The 13,879-nt window shown below is 47.2% G+C and overlaps 1 protein-coding gene across 3 annotated transcripts in view; it reads left to right on the top strand.

The window, feature by feature from the left end:
• Window positions 1–13,879, top strand: part of lpp (LIM domain containing preferred translocation partner in lipoma) — a 294,099-nt gene that overhangs the window by 40,547 nt on the left and 239,673 nt on the right. Inside the window, exon 2 of one of the 3 annotated variants that reach the window (XM_069897669.1) lies at window positions 2,001–2,170. The exons of 1 other annotated variant lie outside the window; for it this stretch is intronic. In XM_069897669.1, the coding sequence (XP_069753770.1) occupies window positions 2,134–2,170 (37 nt within the window). In that variant the 5' untranslated portion in view covers window positions 2,001–2,133. Of the gene's footprint in view, window positions 1–1,997; window positions 2,171–13,879 lie in introns of all 3 variants that reach the window. One more of the 3 variants, XM_069897671.1, reaches the window with a different exon arrangement.

Below are 13,879 nucleotides of genomic sequence, written 5' to 3'. Positions count from 1 at the left end.
CTTTAGGAAAGGATGCAGAGGAGATTTACCAAGATGTTCCCTGTATAGGAGAACATGTTTTATAAGGCAAAGTTTAACAGAGCGAGGGTTTTACCGTTTGGAATGAAGAAGGAGGAAAGGTGACTACAAGAGGCATAAATAGAGTGGACAGCCATCACATTTTCCCTGGGGAAACGTTAGCAAACAGAGGACATCATACAAGGTGAGGGAAGAAACATTTAGGGGAGATGCTAGAGCAAGTTTTTACTCAGAGAGTTATCGGTGCATGGAATGCATTGTTGGGCTGGTACAATTGGGACATTTAAAAGATTTTTAGACAGGCACATGGATGCAAGGAAAATATGGGGTTAAGCGCGTGCAGTAGGGAATGTTTAGAATGTTGAGAAGGTTTATATAGGTTAGCACAACATTGTGGGCTGAAGGGCCTGTACTGTGCTATCATAGCTTGGCTTTGTGAACAAAGATTTAGAAAGGGGACAGTCCACATCTGCCACAGGCTTACTGGTGGCTGATGTGGCCAATGCAGGACAGTCATGCCCGGTGGCAGTGGCTCCAAGAGAAATTCTGTTCTGAGTTTGTTGCTGCTGTGTCACGGTTCTTCCTCCATCTCCTTTTGTCCCCAAGGCCAGCCCTGCATGCGTTCTTGAAGGAAGAGACAGACTGGTGAAACATGTGTTGCCAGGCTGTGCGATCAGAGGCAAGAGCAGACTACTGGTGATGGTCAATGTGACAGGCACCATGGGATTTCTTTAGAGAGTCCTTGTACCTCTTCTTTGGTGCCCCTCTGTCATGGTGGCCAGTGGAGAGTTTGCCATACAGCACAATCTTGGGCAGGTGAAGATCCTCCATCCGAGAGACATGCCCTGCCCAGCGTAGCTACGTCTTCAACAGCATGGTCTCGATGCTGATAACCTCCGTCTGTTCGAGCACTTTGATGTTGGTCACAAAGTCACTCCCATGGATGCTGAGGGTGGTGCGGAGGCAGCGCTGGTGGAGGCGGTCAAGGAGTTTTAGGTGGTGACGATAGGTAACCCACGACACTGATCTTTGTGCCTTTCTTCAGATGCTTGTTGTTCCAGACTCCTTTATACACTGGCTGAATGCACTGTCTGCCTTTGCCCATCTGTTGTCAACCTCTTTATTTGTCTTGGCATCTGACGAGATGGTGCACCCCAGGTAGCTGAACTGTCTTCTGGTCAGTATTGCTGATGGTAATATGGGGAGGGTGGTACTCTTCCTGAGGTGTGGGGTGGTGGAGAACTGTCTTCTTCAAGCTGACTTCCAGTCCAAGAGCTCCGCAGCCTTCGTAAAGCAGGACGTTATATGCTGCCAGGCTGCCTCTGTATAAGCAGCACGGGCAGCATCACCGGCGAATTATGGGACTGTAGTCCCCTCTGGTTGAACAGCTGCCATTGGTGCGGTATTGGATGTAGACACTGTCCTCGTCATCAAGGTCTTCTGTGGCCCTTTGGCGCATCATGCTGAAGAAGATGGTGAAGAGAGTTGGCGCAAGGAAGCACCTTGCTTTACACCATTGCCTATTGAGAAGGGCTCTGAGAGGTCCTTGTGTCTGACTTAGCCAAGGAAATCTTCATGTATATGGATGACCATGCTGAGGAACTTGGGGGGGACATCCCAGTCATTCCATGATTTGCCACAAACCTTTCCTCATAATGTCGAATACTTTGATAAGGTTGACAAATGTCAGGTGCAGTCCCTTGTTCTATACCCGACACTTCTCTTCGAGCTGCCTGAGAACAAATACCATGTCGATGGTGCTCCTGTTGGCTCTGAAGCCACACTGATTCTCTGGGAGGTGTTCTTCTACAATGATGGGCACCAGTCTATTCAGGAGTACTCTTGCGAGGATTGTTCCTGCGACAGAGAGCAGATTTATCCCCGGTATTTGGAGCAGTTGGACTTTTTCTCCCTTGTTCTTGTACAGGGTGATGATGGCTGTACCACGGAGGTCTTATGGTAGTTTTCCTTGTTCCCAGCAGCAGACGAAGAACTCGTGGAGTTTGGCATGTAACGCTGGGCCCCCATGCTTCCAATCCTCTGGTGGGATTCCATCAACTCCTATTGCCTTGGCCTGGGTTTGAAGTGGAGACTGAATTTGCAGTGGACAAGACAATGGTCTGTATGACACTCTGCGATGGGCACCATTTTGGTGAGTAAGACATCCCGAAGATCTCTTGGCGCACAAAGATGTAGTCTATGAGATGTCAATGCTTGGACCGAGGATGCATCCAGGTTGTCTTCAGACTGTCTTCCTGCTGGAAAGTGGTGTTGGTGACGGTGAGTTGCTGTGCTGTGCAAAACTCTAGCAGAAGGCAGCTTCCAACACCATGTTTGCTAAGTACTCCTTTCCAGGCTTCTGGATCTTGATATTGAAGTCACCAAGGATGATGACCTTGTCATCTGCAGGGGTGTTCTGTATAAAGTTGCACAGATCAGTGTAAGATTTATCTTTTTCTGCAGGATCTGCTTGAAGAGTTGGGATGTACACACTGAGGAGTGTGGCATGCTGCTTGGTTCGAAGTGGGAGGTGCATAGAGATGATGCCCTCTGAGTGACCCATTGGCAGGTTTACAAGTTTGGATGCATAAAGCCAATGCCAGAAAGGCGTCTCTCAGTCTTTGGCTTGCCTGACCAGTACAGGGTATAGCCGGCACCTTTTTGTTGAAGGCTGCTTTCCTCTGGAAAGCGGACTTCACTGAGAGCAGTGATATCGATATCCAATCTTGAAAGTTCATGTGCAACTAGAGCAGAGAATCGTTCTGGGCGACTGCTGTGTGCTAGATCAAGCATGGTTCTGATGTTCCAGTATGTGACCTTTAACCCTTGTGCACCGTGTGAGGCAGGTGTGTAGCTCTTCTTTTTTACCGTTGTTCGGCTGCATTTGAGGATGCCCCTTGACCACAGCTCGCCAACTGGGGGAAATGGAAACGAGCTTTGGTTAGGCCACCTTTTCTAGACTCTCTCCATATGAAGCAAACAGTGCTGTCCCTAGAGAAGGCTGCTTGGTGCTGCCAAATGATGTCGTTATCTCTGTGGTCAGCAGCAGATGACCATTACACCTGAACTGTCTGCAAGCAAGATTGGAACTGCGGCTTCCAGTGTTATCTTCCACCTGTTGTTTTCATCCCTTTCCCATTGCTGCAAGGCTTAATGAATAGTCTGGGAGGATGGTCATAGACGTGGGCACGTCCTTTGAGCCTGCACAATGGATTTTTTAGGTGGAGGGCAGTGTGCGCAGTACTAGCCCCACCCTTTACACCCAGGGCTTATCTGCTAAGGTCCTGCAAGCTGGGACGATGACAGCCAGATCCTTGGGTTGTAGGTGTAACGTCAGAGAGCCCGTCTCCTAGATGGATGGCCTGACAAAGCTAACAAGCCCAATCTGCCCAGGTTTGAAATCAGGGTTATCCTTCTCTTAGGCTGGCTGCCAACCAAGGTTAACGAGTCCAGCCCACCCGTCCAGATATTCCACCAGACACTTGGTCGCGCCATGATGTAGCAAACTCAGTGAAAACGGGGGAATGAGAAGGTATTGCTATGAACGTAGTAATGTAGAAAGGTCATTTGCAGTGACCTCCTGCGCTGTAATGTTCTATTAAACAGTGTAAGTATTTATAAATGTAAGTACGAGGAAGAGTGGAGCAATAGTTAGGCAGTTCTTTCAAAACCACTAAGCTGCAAATGCTTTCATTCCTGAGAGATTCCAGCCCCATTGGCTACTCCTGGGTTTGCCAACGTTTTGAGCTGGAATCCTTTGTCTAAAGTAAAGAGGGAAGAGGAGATACCATGCAAGAAAAAAGAGGGGAGGGGAAGGGAGGAGACGGGAAGGGGAAGGGAGGAGATATGAAGGGAAGGGGAAGGAAAGGAAGGAGACAGGAAGGAGAGGGGAGGGGAAGGAGGAAATGGGAAGGAGAGGGGGGAGGAGATGGGAAGGAGAGGGGAGGTGAGGAGAGGAGATGGGAAGGGGAGAGGAGGAAAGGTGCCTAGAGGTGAGAGGATACTGGAAAGATGAAGATCAGAAGATAAAGGAACAGAAGTAGGCCATTCAGCCCATTGAGTCTGCTCCACCACTCCGCCCTGAGCTAAACTGTTCTCACATTTATTTCCAAATTCTGGCCTTTTCCCCATATCCCTTGATTCCCTGACTAATTAGATACTATCAAACTCCTCCTTAAACTCCCTGAATGATTGTGCCACCACAGCTGTAAGTAGCAACGAATTCCACAAATCCATGACCTTCTGGGTAAAGAAATTTCCACTCATCTCTGTTTTAAATGACCCTCTAATTCTCTGCTCCCTTGTCCTGGATTCAATTTGAAATGTTTCTATGCGATCCCCTCTCATTCTTCTATACTCCAATGAATTCAGTCCAAGAGCTGATAAACCTCCAAATGAAGTCTCATCAACACCTATTTATTCTTATACGCTATTCCTCTTGAAATGAATGCCAACATAGAATTCGCTTTCTTTACTGCCGATCCAACCTGGAGATTAGGTTATCCTGTACGAGGACCCCCAAGTCCCTTTGCACATCCAAATTTTGAATTTTCTCCCCATCTAAATAATAATCTGCCTGTTTATTTCCTCTTCCAAAATGTACAACCAAACATTTCTCAACATTGGATCTCATTTGCCATTTCTTTGCCCTCTCTCCTAAACTGTCCAAGCTTCTCTGCAACATTTCAGTTTTTTCAACACTTCCTACTCAACCACTTATCTTGGTGTTATCTGCAAACATGGCCACAAAACCATTCTATCCACAATTTAAATCATCAATACACTTTGTAAAAAGAAGCGGCCCCAACACCGACCCCTGCGGAACGCCTGTAGTAAAAGGCAACCAGGGTGGGAGAGGTGAAGTGACCAATAGTGGAGGGGCGGTGGGAAGAAATCTCATTTTCCTCTCTGGGAATGAGAAAAGGTAAAGGACTGGTGGAAATGGATTGGAATGGGGGGAGGGGGCTACATAAACTTATGCCATCCAGTCTGACACACTCTCCCTCCAAAGTATATTCCCTAACTTGGAACCCTCCAAACACCTCTGCAACCTTGCATCATCTTCAAAGCCAACTCAAAACTTAAACAACTGCTTCCAAATCCGTCCACCCTGGATAAATCTACCCCATAAGGCCAAACCCTGACTGCATGTACTTTGGGCTCTGAGAAACATGAGCTGCCAATCAAGCATTAATCCCTGACCAACCCCTCCACAGCTGGGGTTCCTATGGTTCACTAATCAGACTGCTCCAAGAGCACAAACGGACTGTTTGCACAATTGTAAGTCACTTTTTGCACTTGGATCACTGTGAATATTTTTATCTATGTTAGGTATTTATTGTTTCTTTTAATTAATTCAATTAATTTTCTGTTGTAGTTTCTCTTTACATGTACTTGTTCAGCTGCAGCAAGGAAGAATTTTGGTGCATGTAGAACCACAGGACACGACAGCACAGAAACAGGCCCTCTGGCCCTTCTGGTCTGTGCCAAACTATTACCCTGCCTAGTCTCACTGACCTGTACCCAGCCCACAGCCTCCATACCCCTCCCATCCATGTACCTGTCCAAATTATTCTTAAATGTGAAAGTTGAGCCTGCATTCACCACCTCAGCTGGCAGCTCGTTCCACACTCCCACTACTCTCTTTGTGAAGAAGTTCCCTCTGATGTTCCCTCGAAACCTTTCCCCTTTCACTCTTAACCTACGTCCTCTGGTTTGTATCTCTCCTAATCTCAGTGGGAAAAGCCGACCTACATTTACTCTGTCTATCCCCCTCATAAATGTATACACTTCTACCAAATCTCCCCTCATTCTTCTCTGCTCCAGGGAATAAAGTCCTAACCTGTTTAACCTTTCCCTGTAACTCAGTTCCTTGTACAATGTGTATGACAATTAACTCATTATCATCAGTTAAACTGCAATGAAGACAGACCCTGTGGCAGTTTTCTCTTCGTGCCTTACCAGCTTGTTTGGTTTTATTTCAGATTTCCTGCATCTGTGTTTTTTGCATTTCAAATGAACTGTGTATGGCCTCAGCCTCTACAGCAAAGTAATGGGCCTGGAATTGAGGCCTTGAATCAGGGAAGGATGTGTTCAAGGTTGCAAGTCTTTACCTGACCGATGTAGGAGGACCCAATGGGAGGCATTCCAAATAGAAATAATGAGGTTTCAGGAGCCCCTATTCCCTGAAGAGTCAAAGGTAAGCCCAACGTCTGAAGAATCCTGAATGCCAAGCAATATCAAGGAATGGACAAGTAAAAAGAATCCTCGAGGCAAGTTAAGTGTGTGAGATGTTTATTAAACTAGTTTGGAGGGTGATTGGTTCACATGAAATCCCTCCTGTTGACAAGATTAAATAACATCTCACAGCATTTTATTGTGTGTAAAATGAAAATGTAGATGACAACCAGGCAAGGGATGGGCTTACTAAAGACCAAAGTGAAGGAGCCAAAGGATGTCCGTGAATCAGGTGAGTTGTCTTTATTAATGAAGGAGGAGATTTCTGCTGAAGAATTCAGAGGAATGGTGAGACCCTAGGTCGTCTTATTATTGAAAAGGAGGAGGTATTAGATCTCAATGTGCATAAACATAGATAAATCCCCAGGCCCTGGTACAGCAGGCATGGAAAGAAATAGTCAGAGAGCCACAGGCCATGTCTACCATTCTATTTAGCTGGACTAGTCCCATTTACTCACAATTACTCTCAGCCTTCAAGTGTGTCCAGATGCTTTAAATGCTGTGAGAAAACCTTCCTCCACTTCCTCCCCCTCCCTCCAACTCATGCTTAATGCCCCCTCTAAATCTTTAGCCTCTCACCTCAAACCTCTGCGCTCTTGCTCCAAACACCTTACCATGGGAAAAAAAATTGTTACTGTCTCCCCATCTACTCTCCTCGTTAATTTGTGTACCACTGTCAGGTCACCTCTCGGCTCCGTCGCATCCAGGAAAAACTAATGTAAAGTTACGTAGATAGTTGTATCTACTGACATTTCCAACAGGACCTGTTGTCCTCCATCGTCTCTCTGTTCTTAAACCGTGCCTCAAGGTCAGCCTGCTTGACCTCTGGGTAAGTGAGCTGTCCTGCTACGAGTTCTTGAGCCCATAGTTTCTCATGTCAGTCTTTCCAGGGGAGGATTATTTCAACTTGTCTCCTGTTTGTCAAGGATACAGAATGTAAACAATGAAACTCCCGAACAACATAGGTTGCTATTTGAAGTATTTTCAAACATTATAAAGCGTTTGGATGCATTTAGGTTTTAGTGAAGATACATTAACATTTGGATTTGCTAATGGACCCCTCCTCCTGATGTTAATGACAAAGACCTAACAATTGAAACAACTTGTTGTTAATTTTGGATTGAATTGGCTGGCAAGAATTATCGGTCAGTTGATGGGCTCAGCTTTTCATCCCAGCTATGGGGTAAATGTTGCTGGACATTGTACCAAATGGTTATTCCAGAACAGTCTGCACAAGGATCACAGCTAAGGATCAGGTTTGGCTCCCTCCTGAATGATGTCTGGGTCCACACACTCCACTGAGGCATTTCAGGATCACACCACCACTCTCTTTCACCTCCTCCTCCCATCCCCCCCCCCCCCCCCCCATCCCACCAACTTCCATCAGGCAAAAGATGTTCAAAGAGGTTGAAAGATGATTCTTTCCTGCTGTTACTAGACTCCTTCCTGATCTTCCATGGGTAAATGATGATGCTCTTTCCCTTCTACCTGCTGCACATGATCACCATTTTTGCACTGCACCTTTCCCTAGACCTGCTGCACTCTCTTCACTGATGTTTATTCACATGCACTGTTGCACTCCTTGTTGAATGAGTTGACTTTGCACACTAAACAAAGCTTTCATGATATCCTGACACACATGATGATAAACTATTCAATTAATTTGCAAGAGCAGAACTCATTAGCTGTTCCCACCTCCCATTCCAGTCGTGGTGAACCATGAGCCGCTGCAATCCATTGAGAAATAAAGAAAATCAAAGCAGGAGGCTCTCGAGCCCTTTGGCTCAGCCCTGATATACACCTGATGTGGCCGATCACTCACTTCATCCCCTAATCCAAACCAGAGGACGTGGGTTAAGGGTGAAAGGGGAAATGTTTAGTCGGAACTTCTTCACACAGAGAGTGGTGGGAGTGTGGAACAAGCTGCCAGCTGAAGAGGTGAATGTGGGCTCCATTTTAACCACCAAGAATTTAGACATGTTCATGGATGGGAGGGGTATTTAAATTTAGTCATAAAGCAGGGAAACAGGCCATTTTGGCCCACGAAACTGTGCTGCCCAACTACAGCCAATGAAACCCACTCCCTCCATGCACTGTGAGCCCGGCAGTTTATGAGCGTTGAACTGGGCCACCCGCCAGTGGGAACACTCATCTCTGCCTCTTTTACCAGTACCATCAAAGGCTAGTGAGTGTGACTCCCCTATACACTAACTCACATATGCCAGCCCCTTTCCCTGCTGCAGTTGGAAGTCCCCCTCCCACCGTGGCTTGCCTGGGCTAATAAACCAAACAGAACTTGGTGGGTGAGGTGAGAACCAGCTGATCCACCCACCACAGTTCCATCGGCAGAGGTTACCACCATCACACTCTAGGTCAAAGGTTCAAGGCCAAAGCCTGACTGACAGAGCTGGACTAAGGAAGCTCTGCACTGTGGGAGGGGCAATACTGAGGGGAGGACTGAGGTAATAGCAGAGGCTGAGGTTTTCACTTTAGATAGTTGAGGAGAGAAAATTGAAAAAAGAAACAGAATACAGAAGTAACAGCAGTGAAGCCACATCCGTGGAGCAACAGGGGTAAGTGGACCTTGTATCAGGATTGAGCGAGAAGGGAGAAAGGTAGTAGTACAAGGAGGTGAGGCAGAGGCTGGCTGTGAATAGGATGAAGCAGATGGGTCACCTGTGGACAGGTGATTGTGGTGGAATGCGGCCCCTCTGCCCCACGTGTGAGAGTGTGACCCCTCTGCCCCACATGCAAAGGTGTGGCCCCTGTTCCCCATGTGAGGGTGTGACCCCTCTGCCCCACATGCAAAGGTGTGGCCCCTGTTCCCCATGTGAGGGTGTGACCCCTCTGCCCCACATGCAAAGGTGTGGCCCCTGTTCCCCATGTGAGGGTGTGACCCCTCTGCCCCACATGCAAAGGTGTGGCCCCTGTTCCCCATGTGAGGGTGTGACCCCTCTGCCCCACATGTGGCCCCTCTTCCCCATGTGCGAGGGTGTGGCCCCTCTGCCCCACATGCAAAGGTGTGGCCCCTGTTCCCCATGTGAGGGTGTGACCCCTCTGCCCCACATGTGACCCCTCTGCCCCACGTGTGAGAGTGTGACCCCTCTGCCCCACATGCAAAGGTGTGGCCCCTGTTCCCCATGTGAGGGTGTGACCCCTCTGCCCCACATGCAAAGGTGTGGCCCCTGTTCCCCATGTGAGGGTGTGACCCCTCTGCCCCACATGCAAAGGTGTGGCCCCTGTTCCCCATATGAGGGTGTGACCCCTCTGCCCCACATGCAAAGGTGTGGCCCCTGTTCCCCATGTGAGGGTGTGACCCCTCTGCCCCACATGTGGCCCCTCTTCCCCATGTGCGAGGGTGTGGCCCCTCTGCCCCACATGCAAAGGTGTGGCCCCTGTTCCCCATGTGAGGGTGTGACCCCTCTGCCCCACATGTGACCCCTCTGCCCCACGTGTGAGAGTGTGACCCCTCTGCCCCACATGCAAAAGTGTGGCCCCTGTTCCCCATGTGAGGGTGTGACCCCTCTGCCCCACATGTGGCCCCTCTGCCCCATGTGCGAGGGTGTGGCCCCTCTGCTCTGTGACTTTACACTTGCACAAAAGTCGGAATGGTCAGTTTTCTCTAACCCTGAATCTGAAGCTGATGGGCCCTATTCCATTGCTGTTTGTGTGCATCTGTTTTGCGTAAATTGGCTGACTTATATCAGGCTTTAAAATAGTGATGACGCTTTAAAAATTCTTCCTCAAAAATTTAGAATTCCTTGCATTGTGTTCAGGATCTGGACGTGTCTGGCAAGGCCAGCATTTATTGCTCATCCCTGAATAGTGATGAGCCCTGTTAGTTGTTCTGGTGGTGAGCTCCCACAGCTCTGGTAACTCAGTTTCTCCAGACCTGCATTTAGCACCTTCTGGTTGGAGGTGCTGGGTTGGGGAGGTGCTGCCAGAGGAGACCGGACACCAACATTAGAGGACTCTGTTGATGTAGAAGATATGGTTTGCTGGGCTTCATGAGCCTCACCATTGATCCATCCTCTCACAACTGCCCTAGTCTTTATCACCAACGTCCTGAACTCAGCTAAATGCCAAGGTCTTAATTTGGCTACATTTTGATTGATGAATTCTCTCATAGTTTGCGTATACAAAAATCTATGTTTTTCAAAAATCAATTTTCATTTTGCAGGTTATCAATGAGCTTTTCATCATTGAATTCTTATTGCAACTGTCTGTCTCTTCCTGTGAGGAATAGAAGCTTGGTTAATTTATTCCTGAACACTCTGTTACCTGCTGTCAGGTCTTGCTGCAGTCTACACAAAGACAAGGACTGGGCCATGTTCCCCAGGACCTTGTCCCTGGGGGTGGTGGGGACTGGGCAACAGGAAAAGGCAATCTGAACCTGGACGTTTCCCCTTCACTCCACCAGTTCCAACAGCCAGCGTTTCCTTCCATGTCCTCTGCCTGGAGCACCTCCAACTGTTCACCCTGCCTCCTTCGTGGAGTCTGAGAACAGACAGAAATAAATATTTCACTCATAAAGGCTGAAGAATATTTGAAAAGCTTTCTTGATAGATTGTTGATTTGCTTCATGTAATTTCTGTCTTCATGAAATATTATCGAGAGAGCTGATTCAGAGAGCATGATTCTTCCAATCTTCCACAGATTCCCACAGAGGGAACAGGAACAGTGACAAACCCACTGTTTAGAAAGGTAAGGAGAGGGGAATAGGGGCCAATTGCCCAGTAAATCTGATGTCAACCAGAAGGAGATGCTGGAATTAGTAGGACTGGGAAGAGTCAACCTGATCTTTTGAAAGGAAAACCACGTTTAACAAACCAGTTGAAGATTTTTGGGTTTGTAACAATCAGTTTATGTGGTGTTGGCATAGAAACAGGCCCTTCAGCCCTTCTAGTCCATTTTGACCATGATGCCAATCCATACTTGTTTCATTTGCCTGCATTAGACCTTATTCATCTATTCTGTTCTCAGCCAAGTATCTATCCAAATGCCTTTCAAACTGCTTCCACCACCTCCTTTGGCAGCTCGTTCCAAACATTCATCATCATCTGTGCAACAAGACATCCTTCAGATCACTGTAATTTTCTCCCTTCTCATGTTAAACCTATTCCCTACCCTGGGAAAAAGTCTTTCTTTCCTATCTGCATCCTTCATGATCTTGTAAACTTATACAGACTTCCTACATACCAGTGAGAAAACCCCCAACCTATCCTTTGACAACTGGCCTCCATTCCAGGAGCATCACAGACACACAGGACACAGCTAGAACCTGAAGTCAAATGGTAAGTGATTGCAGAAGGATTTGGGAGGGCTTGTGCGCGAATCGCAAAAGGTTGGTTTGCAGGTGCAGCAGGCTGTCAAGAAGGCAAATGGAATGTTGGCCTTCATTGCTACAGGGATTGAATTTAGGAACAGGGAGGTTACACTGCAATTGTACAAAGTACTGATGAGGCCACATCTGGAGAATTGCGTGCAGTTCTGGTCTTCTTACTTGTGGGAGGATGGACTGGATTTGGAGGTGGTGCAGAGGAGGTTCACCAGGTTGCTTCCAGAGATGAAGGGGTTGGCCTGTGAAGAGAAATTTAATCGTCTGAGACTGCACTCTCTGGAATTTAGAAGAATGAGAGGGGATCTTATAGAAACATATAAAATTATGAAAGGCCTTTTTTATAGATCGAGGTAGAGAGACTGGAAATAGGGACACAGCCGCAGGTCCAGGTAGTAGTAAAAAAAACAAAGCTGGAGAAACTCAGCAGGTCTAATAGTGTCCTTTATAAAGCAAAGGTGACAATACATAGCCAACATTTCAGACTTGAGCCCTTCATAGTAGATCTAGGATGGAGATGAGGAGGAACTGCTTCTTCCGAAGAAATTCACTGCCCATTGAAGCAATATATTTAAGACAAGGTTGGATAGATTTTTACATAGCAGGAGAGTTAAGAGAAATGGGGACAAGGTAGGTCGGTGGAGAGAAACCTAACATCAGATCAGCCGTGATCTCATTGAATGGTAGAGCAGTCTTGACGGGCAGGATGGCCAACTCTTGTGTGCTTTTGAGTGAGTTTGTATCAATCAGTCAGATTTCAGAATTATTGTCAGAGTACATATACGACATCACATACAACCCTGAGATCCTTTTATTTTGGCAGCGAGGCAGAATTACCACTAATGGGTAATGCAAAAAAAAATGTTCATAGCACATACATGGAAACAAATAAAGGACTATAAACAGATAACTGTGCAATATAGAGAGAATTTTGAAAAAATCAATAAAGTGCCCATTAGAGTCCTTAAATGAGTCCCTGATTGAGTTTGCTGTTGAGGAGTCTGATGGTGGAGGGGGAGCAGCTGTTCCTGAACCTGGGGGTGTGAGTCTTGTGGCACCGATACCTCTTTCCTGATGGCAGCAGCGAGAACAGAGTGAATGCTGGGTGGTGGGGGTCCTTGATGATCGCTGCTGTTTTCCAATTGCAGTGTTCCATGTAGATGTTCATGATGGTGTTAGGGTGTTGCTTGTGATGTCCTTGGCTGTGTCCACTATCTTTTGGAGGTCTGGTGGATTAGCATTAGTGGGAAAAAAGAATGCTGATGTTTCAAGCCAAGACACTTTATCGAGACTATATGTAGTAGAGAAGCAAGTGTAAAGAGGACAGGTGGAAGGGGTGGGATGAGGTGAACCAGGAGAGGTGAAGCATGATGGATAAATGCAGTAGATTGGCAGATGCCAGATAAAGGAAGAGGAGAGAGGTGAGGCTTTATCCCAGGATAGAAATGTCACACACTAGAGGGTATAGGTTAAAAGCAGTAGTTTTCAAATATTTCTTTCCACTCACATACCACCTTAGGTAATCCCTTACTAATCACAGAGCACTGATGGGATAGGAATTACTTAAGGTGGTATGTGAGTGGAAGGAAAAAGTTTGAAAACCACTGGTTTAAGAGAAGGGTAATGTTTAGAGAAGATCTGTGAGGCAAGTTTTTTTTTACAGAGGTGGGTACCTGGAATGCAGTGCCAGGGAAAGATAGTGGAAACAAATGCAGTCATCATGGCTTGGCTTCATGAACAAAGAAAGGAAACTGTCCACATCTGTTGCAGGCTCGCTGGTGGCTGACGAGGCCAATGTGCATGCCCGGCGGCAGCAGTGGCTCCAAGGGAAATTCTGTTCTGGGTTTGGTGGTGCTGTGTCACGGTTCTTCCTCCATCTCCTTTTGTCCTCAAGGCCAGCCCTGCATGCATCCTTTAAGTAGGAGACAGACTGGTGAATGGTGTGTCGCCAGGCCATATGATTGGAGGTTAGAGCAGACGAATGGTGATGGTCAATGTGACAGGCACCACGGGATTTCTTCAGAGAGTCCTTGTACCTCTTTTTCTGTGCCCCTCTGTCACGGTGGCCAGTGGAGAGTTTGCCATACAGCACAATTTTGGGCAGGTAATGATCCTCCACCCTAGAGAGGTGCCCTTCCCAGCGTAGCTACGTCTTCAACAGCATGGTCTCGATGCTGATAACCTCCATCTGTTCAAGGATTTCAATGTTATGACAAATTCTCTCCAGTGGATGCTGAGGGTGGTGCAGAGGAAGCGCTGGTGGAGGCATTCAAGGAGTTGTAGGTG

This window comes from Narcine bancroftii, chromosome 9 (assembly GCF_036971445.1).
Source record: "Narcine bancroftii isolate sNarBan1 chromosome 9, sNarBan1.hap1, whole genome shotgun sequence".
NCBI classification, from domain to species: Eukaryota; Metazoa; Chordata; class Chondrichthyes; order Torpediniformes; family Narcinidae; genus Narcine; species Narcine bancroftii.
This window is presented reverse-complemented; position numbering and strand designations above follow the sequence as displayed.